We start from the raw sequence: 20059 nt of genomic DNA on the forward strand, positions 1-20059 counted from the left end.
TCACAAAGGGCTGCTGCGATGCTAATGGACCAGGAGCTGAATGCTGAAATGTCCACAGTCGGAAAGCTCTCGGAGGAGCGGTGCGAGGGTGGAGAGATGCATTTTGCAGGGGTGGAGAGATGCATTTTGCAGGAGCCATTCATAGAGCGGGAAGACTTAATGTGGGCTGTTGAGGAGAGAGCGCTGGGTGCGAGAGTGGGCCAGGAGGGCAGGATCTCGGCTGGAACGGTTTGCTAGTCGACAACCCTTTCCAGACGGAATTTGGGGATTGAAGATGACACTGCCACACCCCGAAATGTTTCTGGGGATAGCTAGGTCCAGCGGATCGAGCGCAGCTACTTGCGCTCGATGAGCGAGTACGCAAGCTGGAAAATGGCGGGAAGGAAAGAAGCGGGACAAGTCCGGCAAGAAACCATCTCCCGAGTGGAGACGGTCCGCGAGGAATCATCGAGCAGGAGGATGGGCTGGCAAGGGAGAACTGGGAGCGCACGAATGAGTCTCAAAATTGAGGGATATGTGCGTGCGCGGGAGACGCTGGGCAAGCAGATGAATGCCGGTGCTCGGAACGACAGAGCGTGAAGGATGCTGGCTGAGATGACATGCTGACTGGAGCAGGTCGGCATCGAAAAGAAGGCCATCGTCGAGCAGGTCAGCATGGAGAGGACATCGTCAAGCAGGTTACCACTGAGATGGAGGCCACAGTCAAACAGGTCAGCACTGAGATGGAGCCAAGGAGGTCAGGGCGGAGATGGAGACCGTCTTCAAGCAGCTGAGTACCGACATGGAGGGTATACTCAAGCAGGAGATGGTGGCTATCGACAAGCAGGCCACCACTGGGATGGAGGCTATCGCCATGCAGGATTGCAGATCACCACCGAGATTGAGGCCATCGTCAAGCACGCCGTCTCCGAGATCGCGGTTATCGTCGAGCCCTTCATCAACGAGATGGAGGCCATCGTCAAGCACGTCTCTTTGCTCGACCCTTGGATGATCTATCTGTTCTCACATGCAACGGAACAAAGGCGACTGGCGAGACCGCATGAAATAGGTCACCACCGAGCATCGTTAAGCAGGTGATGATCGTCCAGGATCAGGAGCAGCAAAGCAAGGAGAAGCTGGAGGCAACATGGCGAGTGGGAACGGGCAAGACCATATCTTCGGCCAACTCGCAGAGCGATGCAGTCGTGATTTCGAGCAGAACGCCATCAACAGCAGCAGGCTATCTTCAAGCCCTTTCCGGGGAGCCGTCAAGAACAGACGCACAGCGATCGACCGCAATCCCACCCTAAGCACCATCTGATCCAGCCGACTTCTACCATACGTCTCCGGCTCCGGGGGACCACTTATCACGAGGCTCCGATCTCAACTCAAGCAAGTCTGCTTCGGCCGACTTCTACAATACATTATTTGTTCGAGAGGCCGCTCCTCTCCGACGACTGCACGCTCCCCTCAAGCACCATCAGACCCTGCCGTCGATCGCCACCACCATCTGATCCGGCTGACTTCTACAATTGCCTTCGCCCCATGAACTGATCGACTTATACAATATATTGCTGGTGAGCCCGGTTCTCCGCCGACTGCAACCTCATCGCAAGCACCATTTGACCCGGCCGACTTCTACAATACATCGTCGGGGATTTGAGAGGCCTGTTGTTCACTACTGTCATCTCATCGTAAGCACCACCAATGCGGCCGACTTCTACAATACGTTGCTAGTCTGGGAGGACGCTCCCCAATCGACTGCAGGCTCGTCCCAAGCACCGGCCGACTTCCACAACACATCGCCGGTCCGAGAGGCCGCTCTTCCGCCTCCTGGTATCGGCGCACTTCCACGAGGCCGACTGATCCGGCCGACCTCTACAATACATCGCCGGTCGAGAGGACCTTCGTCCGTCGAGTGCAACTTCACCCCAAGCACCTCTGACGCGGGCGACTTCTACGATACATCGCCGGCGGCCGGAGAGCCTGCTCCTCCACGGAAGGGATCTCACCTTAAGGACTACCTGACCCGGCCGACCTCTACAATACATCGCCGGTCCGAGACGCCGTTCCTCCTCGACTGCCATCCCACTCCAAGCACTATCTGATCCGGCCGACTTCTACAATACATCGCCGGCGAACTAGAAGTCCCCTCCTCCGCCGCCTGCAAGCTCATGCCAAGCGTCGTCTGATCCGACTGACTTCTACAATACTCCGCCGCTCCGAGAGGTCGCTCTTTCAACTGCAATGTCAGCCCAAGAACTATCTGATCCGGCCGTCGAGTACAGATGGCACAACCACCGACTACGATCTTATTCTCAAGAAGCATCTGATCCGGCCGACTTTGGCGATACATTGCCAGTCCGAGGAGCACCATCCGATCCGGTCGACTTCTACGATACATCGCCGGTACGATAGACCGCTGCTCCTCTTCCTGGTATCGGCGGGTTTCCGCAAGACGAATGCAATTGCAAGTCCACTCAAACACCATCTGACCCGGCCGACTTCTACAATACCTTGCTGGTCAGGACGCTCCTCTGCCTCTTGATACCGGCGCGCTTCTACAAGACAGTCCTTCTGCAGATCTTTTCCACCCGCATACCATTTTGATCCTCGCGCCGATCTTCTTCACTGGCTGGAAGGCGTTTCACCGCGCCGGAGCCGTCAGGCTAACACAGGCTGATATCGTTGCACCAGAGGGATTAGGGATCGCTGAGACTGTTCAGGAGGAGACTAAGGTCGAGGACGAGCTTCTTGCCAAGGTCTCGGTCACACAAGAGACTGGCGAACAAGCACCGGCCATTCTTGCGGCTGCTGAGGAACACCGCCGACGCTACGAAAGGAAGACCACATGGTGTCAGTCACTCGTCTACAACGACCGTCTCCGCCATTTCGGAAAAAGTCAAGGAGCCAAAGCGAGCCGCTCATGTCTCCCCTAAAGTCTTTGCCAACGCCGAGACCATGCGTCATTGTGTCTACAAGAAGGTCTTTCATCGAGCCTTCGCTCGATCCTGGACTGAGGTGAGCCAGATACATGACCTCAAGAGATAGCTGGAGCACACACCAGCTCGGTAGGGTCAGAAGTGCACCGCGGCTTGTGAACAGTAGAAGCAACTCGGACTGCGAATCAAACGCTCCAGATGTGAAGCAAAAGAATAAATCCAAAAGTGCAGCTTAAGATTCTTGGCAGTTGAAAGGAGAGTCATTGCTGGTCAGGAGAAACGCGGATGTTGGCGACAATACAGGACGCGTTACTTAGCTGGCTGCAGCAGCATTTCTCTTTCCGCCAAATACTCTACCGTTAATTTGTGTCCCTTCCATTGATCCTCCTCCTTTTAATGCTTCTCGGGAACAGTTCTTGGGAGGTCTTGCTCCTCGGCCAAGGAGGTCACTGCATCCCCTGCAGAAGAGCCTCAGCCGACAGAATATCAACCTGAAGTGTAGTTCTGTGCTTGCGGCGGCAGGAGAGCGTCGAACGTGCAGCCATGTTGCGACGCCGCTGGGTGATGTGAGGACCTACTCCCGCGGTGGACGATGTGCTCGTGATGAAGTGAGCACTGTTTGGGCAGCTTGCCACGGAACGGTTCGATGGTCTGCTGCAGTCCACACTGTCGGATTGAGAGCAGGCGTTTGAGTGGATGATGGTGGTGGTGTCGCCAGTGGTATTGCTGGTGTGATGACCTTTTGTTATCCAGCGCAAGTAATGCTAATAGATTCGAAGTGTCCAAGTCTTTGTGAATCTACCGCATTCTTGGAGAGATGTCACCGAAATCTCATTCCTTGGAAAGGAGTCAGTCCTCGTCATAGAACCTGGGCCCTCCCAACCCTCCTCGCGGCGTGGGATCAAACATCACACGTGTGTCATCGTCTTCAACTCTTCATCATCTTCCTCGACAGCGCTCTCCGTATCTCGAAGTGAGAGTCGGACGTCGGTCGCGTGGAACGTCATCACTCCGCGGACGTGAGCGAGATTGGTAGCAGGCGTACGAGCCATGGTTCCCAAAAAGCAATCGCCCAAGAAGCATCAGCCAAAGGACAACGTCCCGTCAAAAAGCTCAAGCTCACCCTCCAGGACGAAGCGACCTTCACGATGTATTGCAACCACTCCCATGAAAATCTCTACCGACCACGCTATTAGATGACTCTGAAGGTTGTCAGAACGGCGGCGCGGCCAGGAAGCAAATCACGCGACGGAGAGGCAAAAATCACCCTCAAATGACTGGCTTCCAAGTGAAGCAAAGCCTTCTACACCAGAATTTGTACTATACGGACTTTGTCCGGCCTGGTGGTGGTCGACGTGATGGCTTCAAGCTTCTGCATCCGGTTGAGCAGGTAGGCGTGCTCACGCTTGAGTTGATGTGCCCAAAGGAGCGATGTTTGCGGGGTGCCGCCGTCATGAAGATGTCAAGAGAGACGGCCAAGGTAACAGGTGAAGTGAATTAGGTGAAGCGAGTCGGGGGAAGGTTGGTATGCAGAGGTTGAGTGAGATGAAAGAGAAAGTCTGGTGTTGGCGACGTTGGTAGATGTAACGACGGCATCTTGAAGATTGACGATAACGTCCAGGGTGGATCTTGATGATGCTGGAGACGTATGTGGATGTCACGGCGTCATCTTGAAGATCGATGTTGGCGACGTAGGTAGATGTAGCGGAGGTATCTTGAAGATGCGAAGGTAGTCAGGTGGCGGGAGTCAAGTGTTGAGGATTGGTAAGGAGAGACGAAGGAACAGAAAGTAAGATTTCAGGAGGGAAGAAATCCATTCATGGGTAAGAAGAGGTGACATGGATTGGGAGACAAAGTGAGAGGTTCGCCGAGAAAAGTCAAAGTCGATGGCTCGACTGCACTGCTCTATCAGCGTTGCAGTGGACATTGCGGCGGATGCTTGCTGTTGGATTTGTAAACGATAGGATTGAATTGCTTATGCTAAGTAATCTATCTACCGAGGGGATTCGAGGCCCTTATATCCCCCCTCTGTATATATAGATAGAATCGAGTGCGTAATCCCCTACGTAATAGCCCTGTTTCGTCCCTTTGTTTCGAGCTATATCTAGTTAGTCCCTATATATTAGCTATATATATCTATATATATATAGCCGAAACAGGTAGTATATATCGTATATAGATAGTATATCCGATCGTCCGGTATCCCTTATTCTAATACTCCCCCTACTTCTTATATCCCTCGGGGATTAAGAAGTCCTCTCGTAGCCTAGTAGGCGTACGTTCTCGGCGTACTTTACCTTAGGTAAAGGCTTCGTAAGGTAGTCGGCTAGTATCTCCTTCGTAGGGCAGTACGATAACGATATCGTTTCGTCTTCGAATAGCTCCCTTACGTAGTATAGTACTACGTCTAGGTGCTTTATTCTCGAGTAGAATTCCGGGTTCTTTACTAAGGCAATCGAGACTTAATTATCCCCGTAAATACTTATAGTACCTGTAGGATAGCGTACTTGTTCGAGGAATCGTTTAATCTAAACGGCCTCTTTTACGGCGTATCCTAGCGAGACGTACTCGGCTTCTGTCGTAGACGTAGATATGCTACGCTATAGCTTCGAGGACTAACTTATCGGCCCGCTAGCTAGCGTAAAGACGTATCCTATCGTCGACTTACGAGTAGTAGTCTCTACGGCGTAATCCGAGTCCGCGTATCCTTCCGGTTTAAGGTTTCCTTTCGGATCGAAGCGTATAGCGTAATCTCTCGTTGTTCCTAAGTACTTTAGGAGGTAGAGGGCTACCGACAAGTGCCTCTTAGTCGGGTTCGTATAGTGCTAGCTTAGTCGTTACGTTGCGAACGCTATATCTACTCTTATTACTCGTATAATCTAATTTAGCTTCCCGACTATCCTACGGTACTCTCTATCGTCCGTAGGTATATCCGAGGCTTCTCGGGGCGTAAGATAGGTATATCCCGCGGCGGGGGTATACGTAGATCGTCCGGTATCCTCTATATTAAACTCGCGAAGAGTCTCTTCGATATAGTACTTTTAGTCGATTATAATCGATCTATTATCGTTGTATTCGATCCGGATGCCGAGTAGGTACTTAGCTATACCTAGATCCTTTATTTTAAATCGATCCGTAAGCTTACGCTTAAGGGAAACGATCTTTTCTTCGTTGTCCGCGAGTATAAGGAGATCGTCGACGTAGAGAGCTACGATTAGCGAGCCGTCTTTAGATATAAAGATAGACTAGTCCGCGGGCGTAGCGAGGAGTCCTACGCTTTCGAAGAAGGTAGTTATAACTCTATTCTAGTTGCGGCCGCTTTGTTTTAGCCCGTAGAGTCCGCGTTTTAAGAGTATAACGCTACCTTCGTCGATATCTAGACCGTCGAAACACATCGACATCCGCACTTCCATTGCACACCCAATATTGACCCGATCATCACCAAACACGCACTATTCGAAAGCCCTTATTAAGGCCGTTCCAACGAACCCGCATTCACCTCGCTGCCCTCAAAACCCACGCCGCTACTGGAGTTTAAAGATTCACCTTATTGCCCCCTTTAGGGTGCAAATTTTGACCCTAAACTCCGGGATTTGGCCCCCACCTCCGAAACCTTATTCCGACCTTACCTCCCCCATACTCGAAATATTCCCTGTTTAGGGCATTGCATAAGGAAGGTTTACAACCTGTACTACAACATAACACTACAACACTTCAACACACTACAACACAACTAATACGCCGCCGATTCGGACGCCGTGTAGCCCGTTTGAAAGCCCTCGACGAGAGCTTTTATTCTAGCTATCAAACGCCTGATTTGGTCGAATTCTAAAAGAGCCAAAGGCCAAACAAGAGCAGTGCCCCCAGGATACACAAACATACATATACACTTAGTTCTCTCTACACTAGAGTTACCTGTTGTCCTACGCCGCCGAGAGAGGAAGCTAAAGGAGCAGTGTAGTTTAGTACGGACGAATTTGCACCTCTAGGGATTAGAGTAGTAGTACTAGCTGTATAGCTAGATACTCTGTATAGAGTATAGGCCTACCTTTCCCTAGAGACAAAGGTTGTCCCGAACCTGCTACAGCTACCCGCAGAACGCCTCTAAAGCCTGCTACAAAGACGCACGTTGCTGCAGGCCAGAGTACTTCCTAGAAGCAGAGGTATATTTATATATCTCTTCTCTCCTCTTTGAAGTATACCTTCTCCTACTTTGTATAGTAGGAAGAAGAGTACCCTAGTGTCGCAAGTAGGCTAGGACCCGAACGCGATTAGAAATAGAGACGAACAAGCAGCCCTCTCGGCGTAAGACTGCTAAGCCTCTTTTCAAACAACAAACAACAATAATAAGACAATGTCTACCAAGACGGAAATGGAAATAACAGACGCAAGCTTAGCCCCTCAGACTCTAAAAGCTACGGCTAGAGGGGACGAGGAAGTTACGTTTAAGTCTCTTAAAACCCTGCCGTTGCCGGAGGAACTACTGAAAAGAACCGGCATTCCTTTTATACCTAGGAAAAGGCAAAACCCCTTCGAATTTAGTATCTCCCCGACTCGCAGCCCTTCTCTCGGAAAGAAACAAACACTCTCTTACACGCCCGCGAACGAGAAGATCCTACAAGCCCGACAGCTACTAGTCGAAGCGGCGGGGGATCTAGTTGGGTTTCTAGGAGAACAAACCTGGGTTCTCGACCTTCTCGAAGTCTTTCGGCACTTTACCGAGCATACAGACTTTAGGACAACGTCCTAAATCCTCGCAAAGTAAGTCTCGAACCTAGAAATAACAACAAAGAAACTAGCAGCACAGGCGAAGAAGCCTACTTTCGCAGACGTTGTTAAGGGAGACAGCGGATCCGCTACCTCTACCTCTACCTCCTCGACAACAAAGACAACACAACAACAACAACAACAACAACAACAACAATAGTGGACGACCGTCTCCCGAAGGGCTAGCAAGCCGAAAGAACAAGCAGAACCGATGCCTCTTATCCTTGTACCAAGGGATAAAGAGAAGGAACTCGACTAGATCGCAACCCGAGACAAAATTAACAACGCTCTTAAAGGCGAAGACTAAGAGCTAGCTGTCCTTGCGATAAAGAAATTATTTCGGGGTAATATTGTCCTAAACTTTGCAACAGAGAAAGCCCGCTAACGAACGATCGATAGCCTTACTAAGGTTACCGATATCGTAGGCGAGGCACGGGTAATAGAGGACTCTCTCTAGCACAAGGTCGTAGTCCACAGCGTCTCGACCGCGAACTTCAACACGCCAACGGGCATACAGGACATTTAACGAGAAATTAAGACCTTTAATAGAGGTCTTAAACTCGCAGGCACCCCGATTTGGCTAACAAACGAAGAGAGAAGAAGGACTCTTACTAGGGCGACAGTTCTAGTAGGTTTTGCCACCGAGGAGGAGGCAAAAAGGGCTATTTAAAACCGTCTATACGTAGGCGCGGACAGCCTAAGAGTCGAGAAGGCGAAGGATCGTATACAACAGAAAGGGAGGCCCCTAGAACGTTCTATATGTTAGAACACTCTCTACGGATTTTCCACGTTAATCTTAACCGATCTATCGAGGCTACAGAGTCTACCTTAGACGTCGCGGTTAAGCAGAAAGCCGACCTTCTACTAGTCCAGGAACCGTGGACTATAGAAGACCCGATAACAGGCTACAAAGAGACAAGATCTATCGCACACCGGGAGTACAACCAGCTATTCCTAACGACTACGGATTCGACGATCCGGCTAAGAACAATGCTATATATTAGCACAAGACTTAACGTTAATATCTCTCCTATTTTATTAGACGACAGCGACATACTTTCCTTTGTTATTTTAGACAAGAAGGGCAACAAGATCCAGATAGTTAATCTTTACAACGAGAAGGACCTTCGGGATACCGAGAACCTGCAAAACTGACGAACAACAGAGAGAAGCCTCTACTCTCTACGCAACACATTCCTTCCAAACACTCTACTAGTAGGAGACTTTAACCTTAGATACCCGTCCTAGGATCCGAGGGGAAAGGATACTACTAGCGCCCGCGAATTTATAGAGTGGATAGAAGACCAGGGCTTTACTCTACGTAATACGATAGGTGTCGGGACCTTCTATAGGCCGCACCTAGACGCAGAGTCGGTCCTAGACCTTACGTTTACAAGAGGATCCTTATCTACGAAAGAAATCGACTGGAGAACGATTCCGACAGGCTTAGACTATAAGGCTATATCTATAGACCTTATTAGCGCGCAAGATCGAGCCCAACAGAAGAAAGTAGTTCTAGATATAGCTTCCGCGGATTAGGAACTGTTTACAGATCTCCTAATAAGCAAGGCGACGTCTATTAACTATACGAACTCCCTCGACGACATCGCAGACTCCTTTACCTCGTATATTACCGAATCGATGCGGGGAGCAATCCCAGAGAAAGTAGTATACGCCTGCGCAAAACCTTAGTGGAATAGAGAGCTACGCACGCTACGCCGCACAATGTCTAGAACATATAGACAGACCTTTACCTGCGGACGTACGCCGACGCTAGACGAGAAAGAGGCGTATACGAAAGCGAGAAACGAGTACTTCCAAGCTATTAAAACAGCTAAGAAGAACTACTAGAACGCTTTCCTCGAAAAAGAAGACTCGAAATCTATCTTTAAAGCTATGTCCTATACTAGGAATAGCAGCCGAAGACAGATACCTACGATAAATAACGAAGATTCTTTCGAGGGGAAATGTAAGGCCTTCTCCGAAGCCTTATTTCCGCGCCCTCCTGCCAAGGAACCTCTACCTAGCCGTTAGGAAGCGTATACAGCCGGGGATTAGGGCTGGACTATGCTAACCGAAGAGGAACTCGCTGCCGCCTGTAGTACGAAGATAGTAAAAGGAAAAACGCCGGGCCCAGACGGTATTACGCAAGCTATTATTAGTAAAGCGTACAGCGCTATTCCTATTACCTTTCTACGTACATATAGTAGGCTACTCGACGAAGGATACTACCCCCGATGCTGGAAAGTTGCGACAGGCGCAGTTCTAGCAAAGCCGGGAAAACCAGACTATTCGGTCCCTAAGGCCTACCGAGTTATCTCTCTCCTAAACTGCCTTAGCAAGATTAGCGAGAGAATACTCGCAAAACGCCTAGGGATTATCGTAGAGACGAAGCCCCTTCTACACGACTCGTAGTTAGGAGGGCGAAAGAAGAAATCGGCTGTCGATACGGTGCTTCTCTTAACGAACGAAATCGAGGAGAATCGAAGAAAGAAAAAGAAGACTTCGGTTATCTTCCTCGACGTAAGAGGAGCATACGACTACGTTGCAAAGAACCGACTGTTAAGAATAATAATCTAGTTAAGGCTTCCGTACAGCCTTATACGTTAGGTTTAGTTGTTTATAAGTAATAGACGCCTACGAATAGCATTCGACGGACAGATACAGGAATTCTAGGACGTAGAGATCGGCGTTCCGTAAGGTAGCCCAATGTCTCCTATCCTCTTTCTTATCTATACGCGCGACATATTCTTCTCGCTATAAGGAGTTACTCCTAGTTCCTACGTCGACGACATTAGACTATCTACCTCGTCTACGTCCCTTAAGAAGAACTCTAAGGTACTAGAACGTAAGGCAAGAAGGCTAATAGACCTAGGAAAGAAGAACTCGATTGCTTTCGACCTAGCAAAGACAGACCTAGTACACTTCTTAAAAGGGAAAGGGTCCGATTGCCCGGTAATTCTTCCAAACGGCGATATTGTTCGCCCGGCAAAGAAAGCAATAAGGTAGCTTAGGATTTAGCTAGACGCCGGTCTTACCTTTAAGGAGTACATTGCAATAAGATCGGCACAAGCACAAGCAGCATTCTATCGATTAGAAAGACTAGCAAACACCGAACGCGGTCTATCTTCTATATCGTTAAGAAAGATCTACCTAGCCTACGTTACTACAATAGCAGACTACGGGGCCCCGGTTTAGTAGCGGTCGAAAAAGAGCATAAAACCTCTAGTATCTCTACAAAGTAAAGCTTGTAGAAAGATCCTAGGCGTTTTCCGTACTGCCCCAAACGTCCCGTCCGAGGTAGAGTCAAATCTCTTCCCCCCGGATCTACGCCTAGAGAGACAGTTAATTTTATACTCTCTACGCGCAGCAAAGCTACCCGAAAACTACCCCGTAAGACTCGCTATCTAAAGCGCGCCTTCGGATACGCGAGAAGTCCGACACGAGGACTTAAGAGAGATACTTCCGCAAAAACGATAGAGAACATAGATATAACTACTCTGTTATCGACTCCGACAATACAAGCATTTCGTAGAACACGAGAGGGCTAACTACGCAAAAGACGATCTCTTTAGCGTCTAGAAAACCCGATACGAAATAGCAAGACAACAGGAGATTAACAAGGTACCTAGGAATACAAATAGCTACCTTAGTCGATTTCTATAGAGCTCGCCAGGAAAACATAGAATAGGAGGTAGACGCGCTTTAACTAGTGCCTTCTATACTATCCTATTAGGACACGGATACCTAAAGTCCTATCTCTATCGCTTTAGACACGTAACGACGCCAGACTGCCCTTACGGACGACGAGAAACAGCAGAACACCTCGTATATAGCTGCCCTATCTACGATGTATTTAGGCCACTACCGCTACGACAAGCACAATCTCTACTAGAAATAGTAGAAGATAAGGAACTCCGGAAACACCTTACTACCTTTCTCTCGGATACAAAGATTGCTTCTAGGTCCTGGCACCTAGCAAGAGGCGAAGACGAGACCGTCTAGCCTACACTCCTTTTACTTTTCCTTATTTATCTTTCTTTAAAGTCCTTCGATACTAGCTAGCTACTATCCTAGGCACGGGTCTTTCCCTAAGGTTAAGAGATACGAGAGAACAACGATTGTACATAGATAGACTACTGTCGCGAGACAGCCGTCCTATATAGTCATAGACTCCTACAGGACGTAAATGGAACAAACAAACAAACAAACAATAGACCGTCGAAAGGTTCTAGATATATTTCCTCGTCGAGGGGGCCCTCGAGGTATACCGTAATAACGTCCATTTGGTACACTACTAGTCCTCGTATAGCCGTAATAGCTAAGAGGATTAGTAGGCTTTCGAGACGGACAATAGGCGTAAAGGTTTCGAAGTAATCGACGCCGTATTGTTAGCTAAATCCCCTAGCAATAAGCCTTGCTTTATACTTATCGATCTGTCCGTTAGGAAGTAGTTTTATCTTAAAAACCTACTTCGAGGAAACGAGGTTTATCCGGGTACCTTATAGAGTAGATAGCTCGTTTCCCGGTAAGATCTCGAGCGTTCCTATTAATAAAAGGGATTATATCTCGTCGTCGATAGCCTGTTTCTATTCCCGGCTTTGCTTACTACTTATAGCCTCGTTATAAGTAGTAGGCGTAGGAATTTCCGTCGTAGGGGAGTAGTCGACCTTTCGTACTTCTAGCCGGTATCTACTAGGTGCTCTTCGCTCCCGAGTAGGTCTACCGTTCGTAGAAGGTTCCGTATCGTTCGTAGTAAGCCTCCGGGGGCGTACTACTATAGTATCGTCGATATCCTCGTTAGGATCGTTGTTGTCTTCGTTCGTACTATCGTTTATAGACTCGGTAGCCTCTCTTCCTTCCTCGTCTTCCTCGTCGGGGTCGAAGTCGTACTCCTCGGTAGTACTAGGCGTAGTCTCGATAGGTATAGCTTCTATACCTATTATATTCGCCGGGTAGAAGACGTCTCCTCCGCGGGTATCTTCGTCGAATCGTATAGACGTAGCGAGCTTTATAGCCTTTATTCGGGGGTTAAAGATCCGGTACTACTTCGTAGACGGGCTATACCCGATAAAGATGCCGGAGTATACCGAGTCTTCTAGCTTATCTACTCGTTGCTCGTTCGGTATAAGCGTATAGGTTATATACCCGAATACTCGAAGATGTTTCCCGCTAGGCTTCGTACCGGTAAAGAGCTCCTCGGGGGTCTTATCTTATCCTTTCCTCGGGATCCGGTTCCTTAAGTAATAGGCCGTACTTATAGCCTCGCCCTAAAGGAACTTAGGTAACCTCGAGTTACCTAGTAGGGACTTAGCTAAAGTAACGAGCGTACGGTTCTATCGTTCGGCTACGCTGTTCTACTCCGGCGTATACGGGACTATAGGCTCTATATCAACGTCCTCGAAAAGATTCCCGAGCTTTATAAGCTCTTTAGCGTTATCCCGGCGAATATTGTTTTGTTGTTTGTTTGTTCCATTTACGTCCTGTAGGAGTCTATGACTATGTAGGACGGCTGTCTCGCGACAGTAGTCTATCTATGTACAATCGTTGTTCTCTCGTATCTCTTAACCTTAGGGAAAGACCCGTGCCTAGGATAGTAGCAAGCTAGTATCGAAGGACTTTAAAGAAAGACAAATAAGGAAAAGTAAAAGGAGTGTAGGCTAGACGGTCTCGTCTTCGCCTCTTGCTAGGTGCCAGGACCTAGAAGCAATCTTTGTATCCGAGAGAAAGGTAGTAAGGTGTTTCCGGAGTTCCTTATCTTCTACTATTTCTAGTAGAGATTGTGCTTGTCGTAGCGGTAGTAGCCTAAATACATTGTAGATAGGGCAGCTATATACGAGGTGTTCTGCTGTTTCTCGTCGTCCGTAAGGGCAGTCTAGCGTCGTTGCGTATCTAAAGCGATAGAGATAGGACTTTAGGTATCCGTGTCCTAATAGGATAGTATAGAAGGCACTAGTTAAAGCGCGTCTTCCTCCTATTCTATGTTTTCCTAGCGAGCTCTATAGAAATCGACTAAGGTAGCTATTTATATTCCTAGGTACCTTATTAATCTCCCGTTGTCTTGCTATTTCGTATCGGGTTTTCCAGACGCTAAAGAGATCGTCTTTTGCGTAGTTAGCCCTCTCGTATTCTACGAAATGCTTGTATTGTCGGAGTCGATAACAGAGTAGTTATATCTGTGTTCTCTATCGTTTTTGCGGAAGTATCTCTCTCGAGTCTTCGTATCGGACTTCTCGCGTATCCGAAGGCGCGCTTTAGATAGCGAGTCTTACAGGGTAGTTTTCGGGTAGCTTTGCTGCGCGTAGAGAGTATAAAATTAACTGTCTCTCTAGGCGTAGATCCGGGGGGAAGAGATTTAACTCTACTTCGGACAGGATGTTTAGGGCGGTACGGAAAACGCCTAGGATCTTCCTACAAGCTTTACTTTATAGAGATACTAGAGGTTTTATGCTCTTTTTCGACCGCTACTAAACCGGGGCCCCGTAGTCTGCTATTATAGTAACGTAGGCTAGGTAGATCTTTCTTAACGATATAGAAGATAGACCGCGTTCGGTATTTGCTAGTCTTTCTAATCGATAGAATGCCGCTTGTACTTGTGCCGATCTTATTGTAATGTGCTCCTTAAAGGTAAGACCGGCATCTAGCTAAATCCTAAGCTACCTTATCGCTTTCTTCGCCGGGCGAACAATATCGCCGTTTAGAAGAATTACCGGGCAATCGGACCCTTTCCCTTTTAAGAAGTGTACTAGGTCTGTCTTTGCTAGGTCGAAAGTAATCGAGTTCTTCTTTCCTAGGTCTATTAGCCTTCTTGCCTTACGTTCTAGTACCTTAGAGTTCTTCTTAAGGGACGTAGACAAGGTAGATAGTCTAATATCGTCGACGTAGGAACTAGGAGTAACTCCTTATAGCGAGAAGAATATGTCGCGCGTATAGATAAGAAAGAGGATAGGAGACATCGGGCTGCCTTGCGGAACGCCGATCTCTACGTCCTAGAATTCCTGTATCTGTCTGTCGAATGCTATTCGTAGGCGTCTATTACTTATAAACGACTAAACCTAACATATAAGGCTATGCGGAAGCCTTAACTAGATTATTATTCTTAATAGTCGGTTCTTTGTAACGTAGTCGTATGCTCCTCTTACATCGAGGAAGATAACCGAAGTCTTCTTTTTCTTTCTTCGATTCTCTTCGATTTCGTTCGTTAAGAGAAGTACCGTATCGATAGCCGATTTCTTCTTTCGCCCTCCTAACTACGAGTCGTGTAGAAGGGGCTTCGTCTCTACGATAATCCCTAGGCGTTTTGCGAGTATTCTCTCGCTAATCTTGCTAAGGCAGTTTAGGAGAGAGATAACTCGGTAGGCCTTAGGGACCGAATAGTCTGGTTTTCCCGGCTTTGCTAGAACTGCGCCTGTCGCAACTTTCCAGCATCGGGGGTAGTATCCTTCGTCGAGTAGCCTACTATATGTACGTAGAAAGGTAATAGGAATAGCGCTGTACGCTTTACTAATAATAGCTTGCGTAATACCGTCTGGGCCCGGCGTTTTTCCTTTTACTATCTTCGTACTACAGGCGGCAGCGAGTTCCTCTTCGGTTAGCATAGTCCAGCCCTAATCCCCGGCTGTATACGCTTCCTAACGGCTAGGTAGAGGTTCCTTGGCAGGAGGGCGCGGAAATAAGGCTTCGGAGAAGGCCTTACATTTCCCCTCGAAAGAATCTTCGTTATTTATCGTAGGTATCTGTCTTCGGCTGCTATTCCTAGTATAGGACATAGCTTTAAAGATAGATTTCGAGTCTTCTTTTTCGAGGAAAGCGTTCTAGTAGTTCTTCTTAGCTGTTTTAATAGCTTGGAAGTACTTGTTTCTCGCTTTCGTATACGCCTCTTTCTCGTCTAGCGTCGGCATACGTCCGCAGGTAAAGATCTGTCTATATGTTCTAGACATTGTGCGGCGTAGCGTGCGTAGCTCTCTATTCCACTAAGGTTTTGCGCAGGCGTGTACTACTTTCTCTAGGATTGCTCCCCGCATCGATTCGGTAATACACAAGGTAAAGGAGTCTACGATGTCGTCGAGGGAGTTCGTATAGTTAATAGACATTGCCTTGCTTATTAGGAGATCTGTAAACAGTTCCTAATCCGCGGAAGCTATATCTAGAACTACTTTCTTCTGTTAGGCTCGATCTTGCGCGCTAATAAGGTCTATAGATATAGCCTTATAGTCTAAGCCTGTCGGAATCGTTCTCCAGTCGATTTCTTTCGTAGATAAGGATCCTCTTGTGAACGTAAGGTCTAGGACCGACTCTGCGTCTAGGTGCGGCCTATAGAAGGTCCCGACACCTATCGTGTTACATAGAGTAAAGCCCTAGTCTTCTATCCACTCTATAAATTCGCGGGCACTAGTAGTATCCTTTCCCCTCGGATCCTAGGACGGGTGTCTAAGGTTAAAGTCTCCTACTAGTAGAGTATTTGGAAGGAACGTGTTGCGTAGAGAGTAGAGGCTTCTCTCTGTTGTTCGTCGGTTTTGCGGGTTCTCGGTATCTCGAAGGTCTTTCTCGTTATAGAGATTAACTATCTAGATCTTGTTGCCCCTCTTGTCTAAAATAACAAAGGAAAGTATGTCGCTGTCGTCTAATAAAATAGGAGAGATATTAACGTTAAGTCTTGTGCTAATATATAGCATTGTCCTTGGCCGGATCGTCGAATCCGTAGTCGTTAGGAATAGCTAGTTGTACTCCCGGTGTGCGATAGATCTTGTCTCTTTGTAGCCTATTATTAGGTCTTCTATAGTCCACGGTTCCTAGACTAGTAGAAGGTCGGCTTTCTGCTTAACCGCGACATCTAAGGTAGACTCTATAGCCTCGATAGATCGGTTAAGATTAACGTAGAAAATCCGTAGAGAGTGTTCTAACATATAGAACGTTCTAGGGGCCTCCCTTTCTGTTGTATACGATCCTTCGCCTTCTCGACTCTTAGGCTGTCCGCGCCTACATATAGACGGTTTTAAATAGCCCTTTTTGCCTCCTCCTCGGTAGCAAAACCTACTAGAACTATCGCCCTAGTAAGAGTCCTTCTTCTCTCTTCGTTTGTTAGCCAAATCGGGGTGCCTGCGAGTTTAAGACCTCTATTAAAGGTCTTAATTTCTCGTTAAATGTCCTATAGGCCCGTTAGCGTGTTAAAGTTCGCGGTCGAGACGCCGTAGACTACAACCTTGTGCTAGAGAGAGTCCTCTATTACCTGTGCCTCGCCTACGATATCGGTAACCTTAGTAAGGCTATCGATCGTTCGTTAGCGGGCTTTCTCTGTTGCAAAGTTTAGGACAATGTTGCCCCGAAACGATTTCTTTATCGCAAGGACAGCTAGCTCTTAGTCTTCGCCTTTAAGAGCGTCGTTAATTTTGTCTCGGGTTGCGATCTAGTCGAGTTCCTTCTCTTTATCCTTTAGTACAAGGATAAGAGGCATTAGTTCTACTTGTTCTTTCGGCTTGCTAGCCCTCCGGGAGACGGTCGTCTAACGTTGTTGTTGTTGTTGTTATTGTTGTGTTGTCTTTGTTATCGAGGAGGTAGAGGTAGAGGTATCGGATCCGCTATCTCCCTTAACAACGTCCGCGAAAGTAGGCTTCTTCGCCTATGCTGCTAGTTTCTTTGTTATCGTTTCTAGGTTCGAGACTTGCTTTGCGAGGATTTAGGACGTTGTCCTAAAGTCTGTACACTCGGTAAAGTGCCGAAAGACTTTAAGAAGGTCGAGAACCCGGGTTTGTTCTTCTAGAAACCCGCCTAGATCCCCTACCGCTTCGACTAGTAGCTGTCGGGCTTATAGGATCTTCTCGTTTACAGGCGTGCGAGAGAGTGTTTGTTTCTTTCCGAGAGAAGGGCTGCGAGTTAGGGAGATACTAAATTCGAAGGGGTTTTGCCTTTTCCTAGGTAGGAAAGGAATGCCGGTTCTTTTTAGTAGTTCCTCCGGCAACGGCAGGGTTTTAAGAGACTTAAACGTAACTTCCTCGTCCCCTCTAGCCGTAGCTTTTGGAGTCTAAGGGGCTGAGCTTGCGTCTGTTATTTCCGTCTCGGTAGACATTGTCTTGTTGTTGTTGTTTGTTATTTAAAAAGAGGCTTAGCAGTCTTACGCCGAGAGGGCTGCTTGTTCGTCTCTATTTCTAATCGCGTTCGGGTCCTAGCCTACTTGCGACACTAGGGCACTCTTCTCCCTACTATACAAGAGTATAGGAGAAGGTATACTTTAAAGAGGAGAGAAGAGATATATAAATATACCTCTACTTCTAGGAAGTACTCTAGCCTGTAGCAACGTGCGTCTTTATAGCAGGCTTAAGAGGCGTTCTGCGGGTAGCCGTAGCAGGTTCGGGACAACCTTTATCTCTAGGGAAAGGTAGGCCTATACTCTATATAGAGTATCTAGCTATATAGCTAGTACTACTACTCTTATCCCTAGAGGTGCAAATTCGTCCTTACTAAACTACACTGCTCCTTTAGCTTCCTCTCTCGGCGGCGTAGGACAACAGGTAACTCTAGTATAGAGAGAACTAAGTGTATATGTATATATATGTTTGTATATCCTAGGAACACTGCTCTTGTTTGGCCTTTGGCTCTTTCAAAATTCGACCAAATCAGGCGTTTGATAGCTAGAATAAAAGCTCTCGTCGAGGGCTTTCAAACGGGCTACACGGCGTCCGAATCGGCGGCGTATTGGTTGTGTTGTGGTGTGTTAAAGTGTTGTAGTATAGGTTGTAAACCCTCCTTGTGTAATGCCCTAAACAGGGAATGTTTCGAGTGTGGGGGAGGTAAGGTCGGAATAAGGTTTCGGAGGTGGGGGCCAAATCCCGGAGTTCAGCAAAATTTGCACCCCAAAGGGGGCAACAAGGTAAATCTTTAAACTCTAGTAGCGGCGTAGGTTTTGAGGGCAGCGGGGTGAATGCGGGTTCGTTAGGACGGCCTTGATAAGGGCTTTCGAATAGTGCGTGTTTGGTGATGATCGGGTCACTATTGGGTGTGCAATGGAAGTGCGGATGTCGATGAGCACGTTCTGTTTCTGTATCCCGGCGAATAGCTCTTAAGGTAGAGCCGCATTTCTGTTCTACTCGAGTCCGCTAACGGCGTATACGGTCGTATACCTCGTCCCTTGTCTTCGTAAGTTTAATCTAGCACTTCCGAGTATAGTCGTCCGTAATTATAAGTATATATCGATTCCCGGCGAGCGTCTTATACTTATAAGGGCCCTAAAAATCGATATATACTCGGGCTAGAGGAGTAGTAGCTCGTTCGGGTCGTTCTCTACTTTATATACGAGTAGCCTTTGTTCGCTCGTAAGTATCGTAGAGGCTAGTAAGAGTAGGTAGCGTAGGTAGTCCCGAGAGTCCTAGGGGAGCTATAGTAAGCTTATCGTTTCCCGGGTACCCTAGACGTCTATACTAAAGTATAGAATGTTTCGAAGACTCTTTCGGTTCGGTAGAGGTAAAGCGAGTAGGTATAGACTCCTTAAGGACGTAAGAACGTCCTTATCTATAGCTAGTTACGAGGATATATTTATCCCGTCGGATCTCGGCTTTCTCTTTACCAAAAAGAGTCGTTATATCGTTGTCGGCGAGCTACCGAATCGAAAGGAGGTTATAGCCGATGTTCGGGACGTATAGTACGTCGGATAGCTATACTCTCTTTCCCGGGAGCTCGAATTCGATCGTTCCTTTCCCGGATATAGAGAGTTCTTTCCCGTCGGCTACGGTAATAGTACCGCTTTCCGTACTATAGGAGGTATACTTCGACTTATCGAAAGTAATATGTTGCGAGCAGCCGGAATCTAGGACCTAATCCGGCGATTTATAACTACTACTCTTTATAGTAGTTACGGTCTAGGCTTCCGTAATAGTCCGGGCCTCGTTCTCGGGCTCGGCGTCCTTCTCCTTAGCCTTACGAGTTCGGCACTCGCTTATAAAGTGTCCTTTCTTCTTATAATAGAAGTACTTCTTATCTTTCTTCGAATTCGATCCGAAATCCTTCGTTTCGTTGTTCCTATTTAACTCCCTTAGTCCGGGGTTAGCCGCGGCGGCTCGGGCGAGTACCTCTTTAGTTTCTTCGAGCCCGTACTCGGTTTCCTTAAGGCGTTAGACTATATCGTCGTACGATAGCTTCGAAAGTCTAGTAGCCTTAAGAGCGAAAGTCGTAGACTTATACTCTTCTCCTAGGTACTTTAGGAGGATCGTCTTCTTCGCCGAGTCTTTCGGCGCTTCGTCCTTACTAAGGACAGCGATCTAATTCTATATCGAGGTTAATTTCGAGGCCGTTATATTAATAGAAGTAGTAAACTTTATCCTATAAAACGTCGATAGTAGAGCTTATATACGCTCTTCTCCGGTTGTCTCGTATATATT

At 47.7% G+C, this 20059-nt stretch overlaps 2 protein-coding genes across 2 annotated transcripts; one reads left to right on the forward strand and one right to left on the reverse strand.

The window, feature by feature from the left end:
- Positions 1-2226: 2226 nt before the first annotated feature.
- Positions 2227-2918, forward strand: MYCGRDRAFT_97776 (uncharacterized protein; the record flags this gene model as incomplete). Its single annotated transcript, XM_003847205.1, has 2 exons — positions 2227-2388; positions 2508-2918. 2 exons carry the CDS (start codon positions 2227-2229, stop codon positions 2916-2918), a joined length of 573 nt encoding a protein of 190 aa, XP_003847253.1.
- Positions 2919-12733: 9815 nt separating this feature from the next.
- MYCGRDRAFT_51727 (uncharacterized protein) lies at positions 12734-12898 on the reverse strand (the record flags this gene model as incomplete). Its single annotated transcript, XM_003847208.1, has 1 exon — positions 12734-12898. A coding segment is annotated over one exon (165 nt), but the record flags the coding sequence as incomplete, so codon positions are not given.
- Positions 12899-20059: the final 7161 nt, after the last annotated feature.

Source organism: Zymoseptoria tritici, chromosome 16 (genome assembly GCF_000219625.1).
Source record: "Zymoseptoria tritici IPO323 chromosome 16, whole genome shotgun sequence".
Lineage (NCBI taxonomy): Eukaryota > Fungi > Ascomycota > Dothideomycetes > Mycosphaerellales > Mycosphaerellaceae > Zymoseptoria > Zymoseptoria tritici.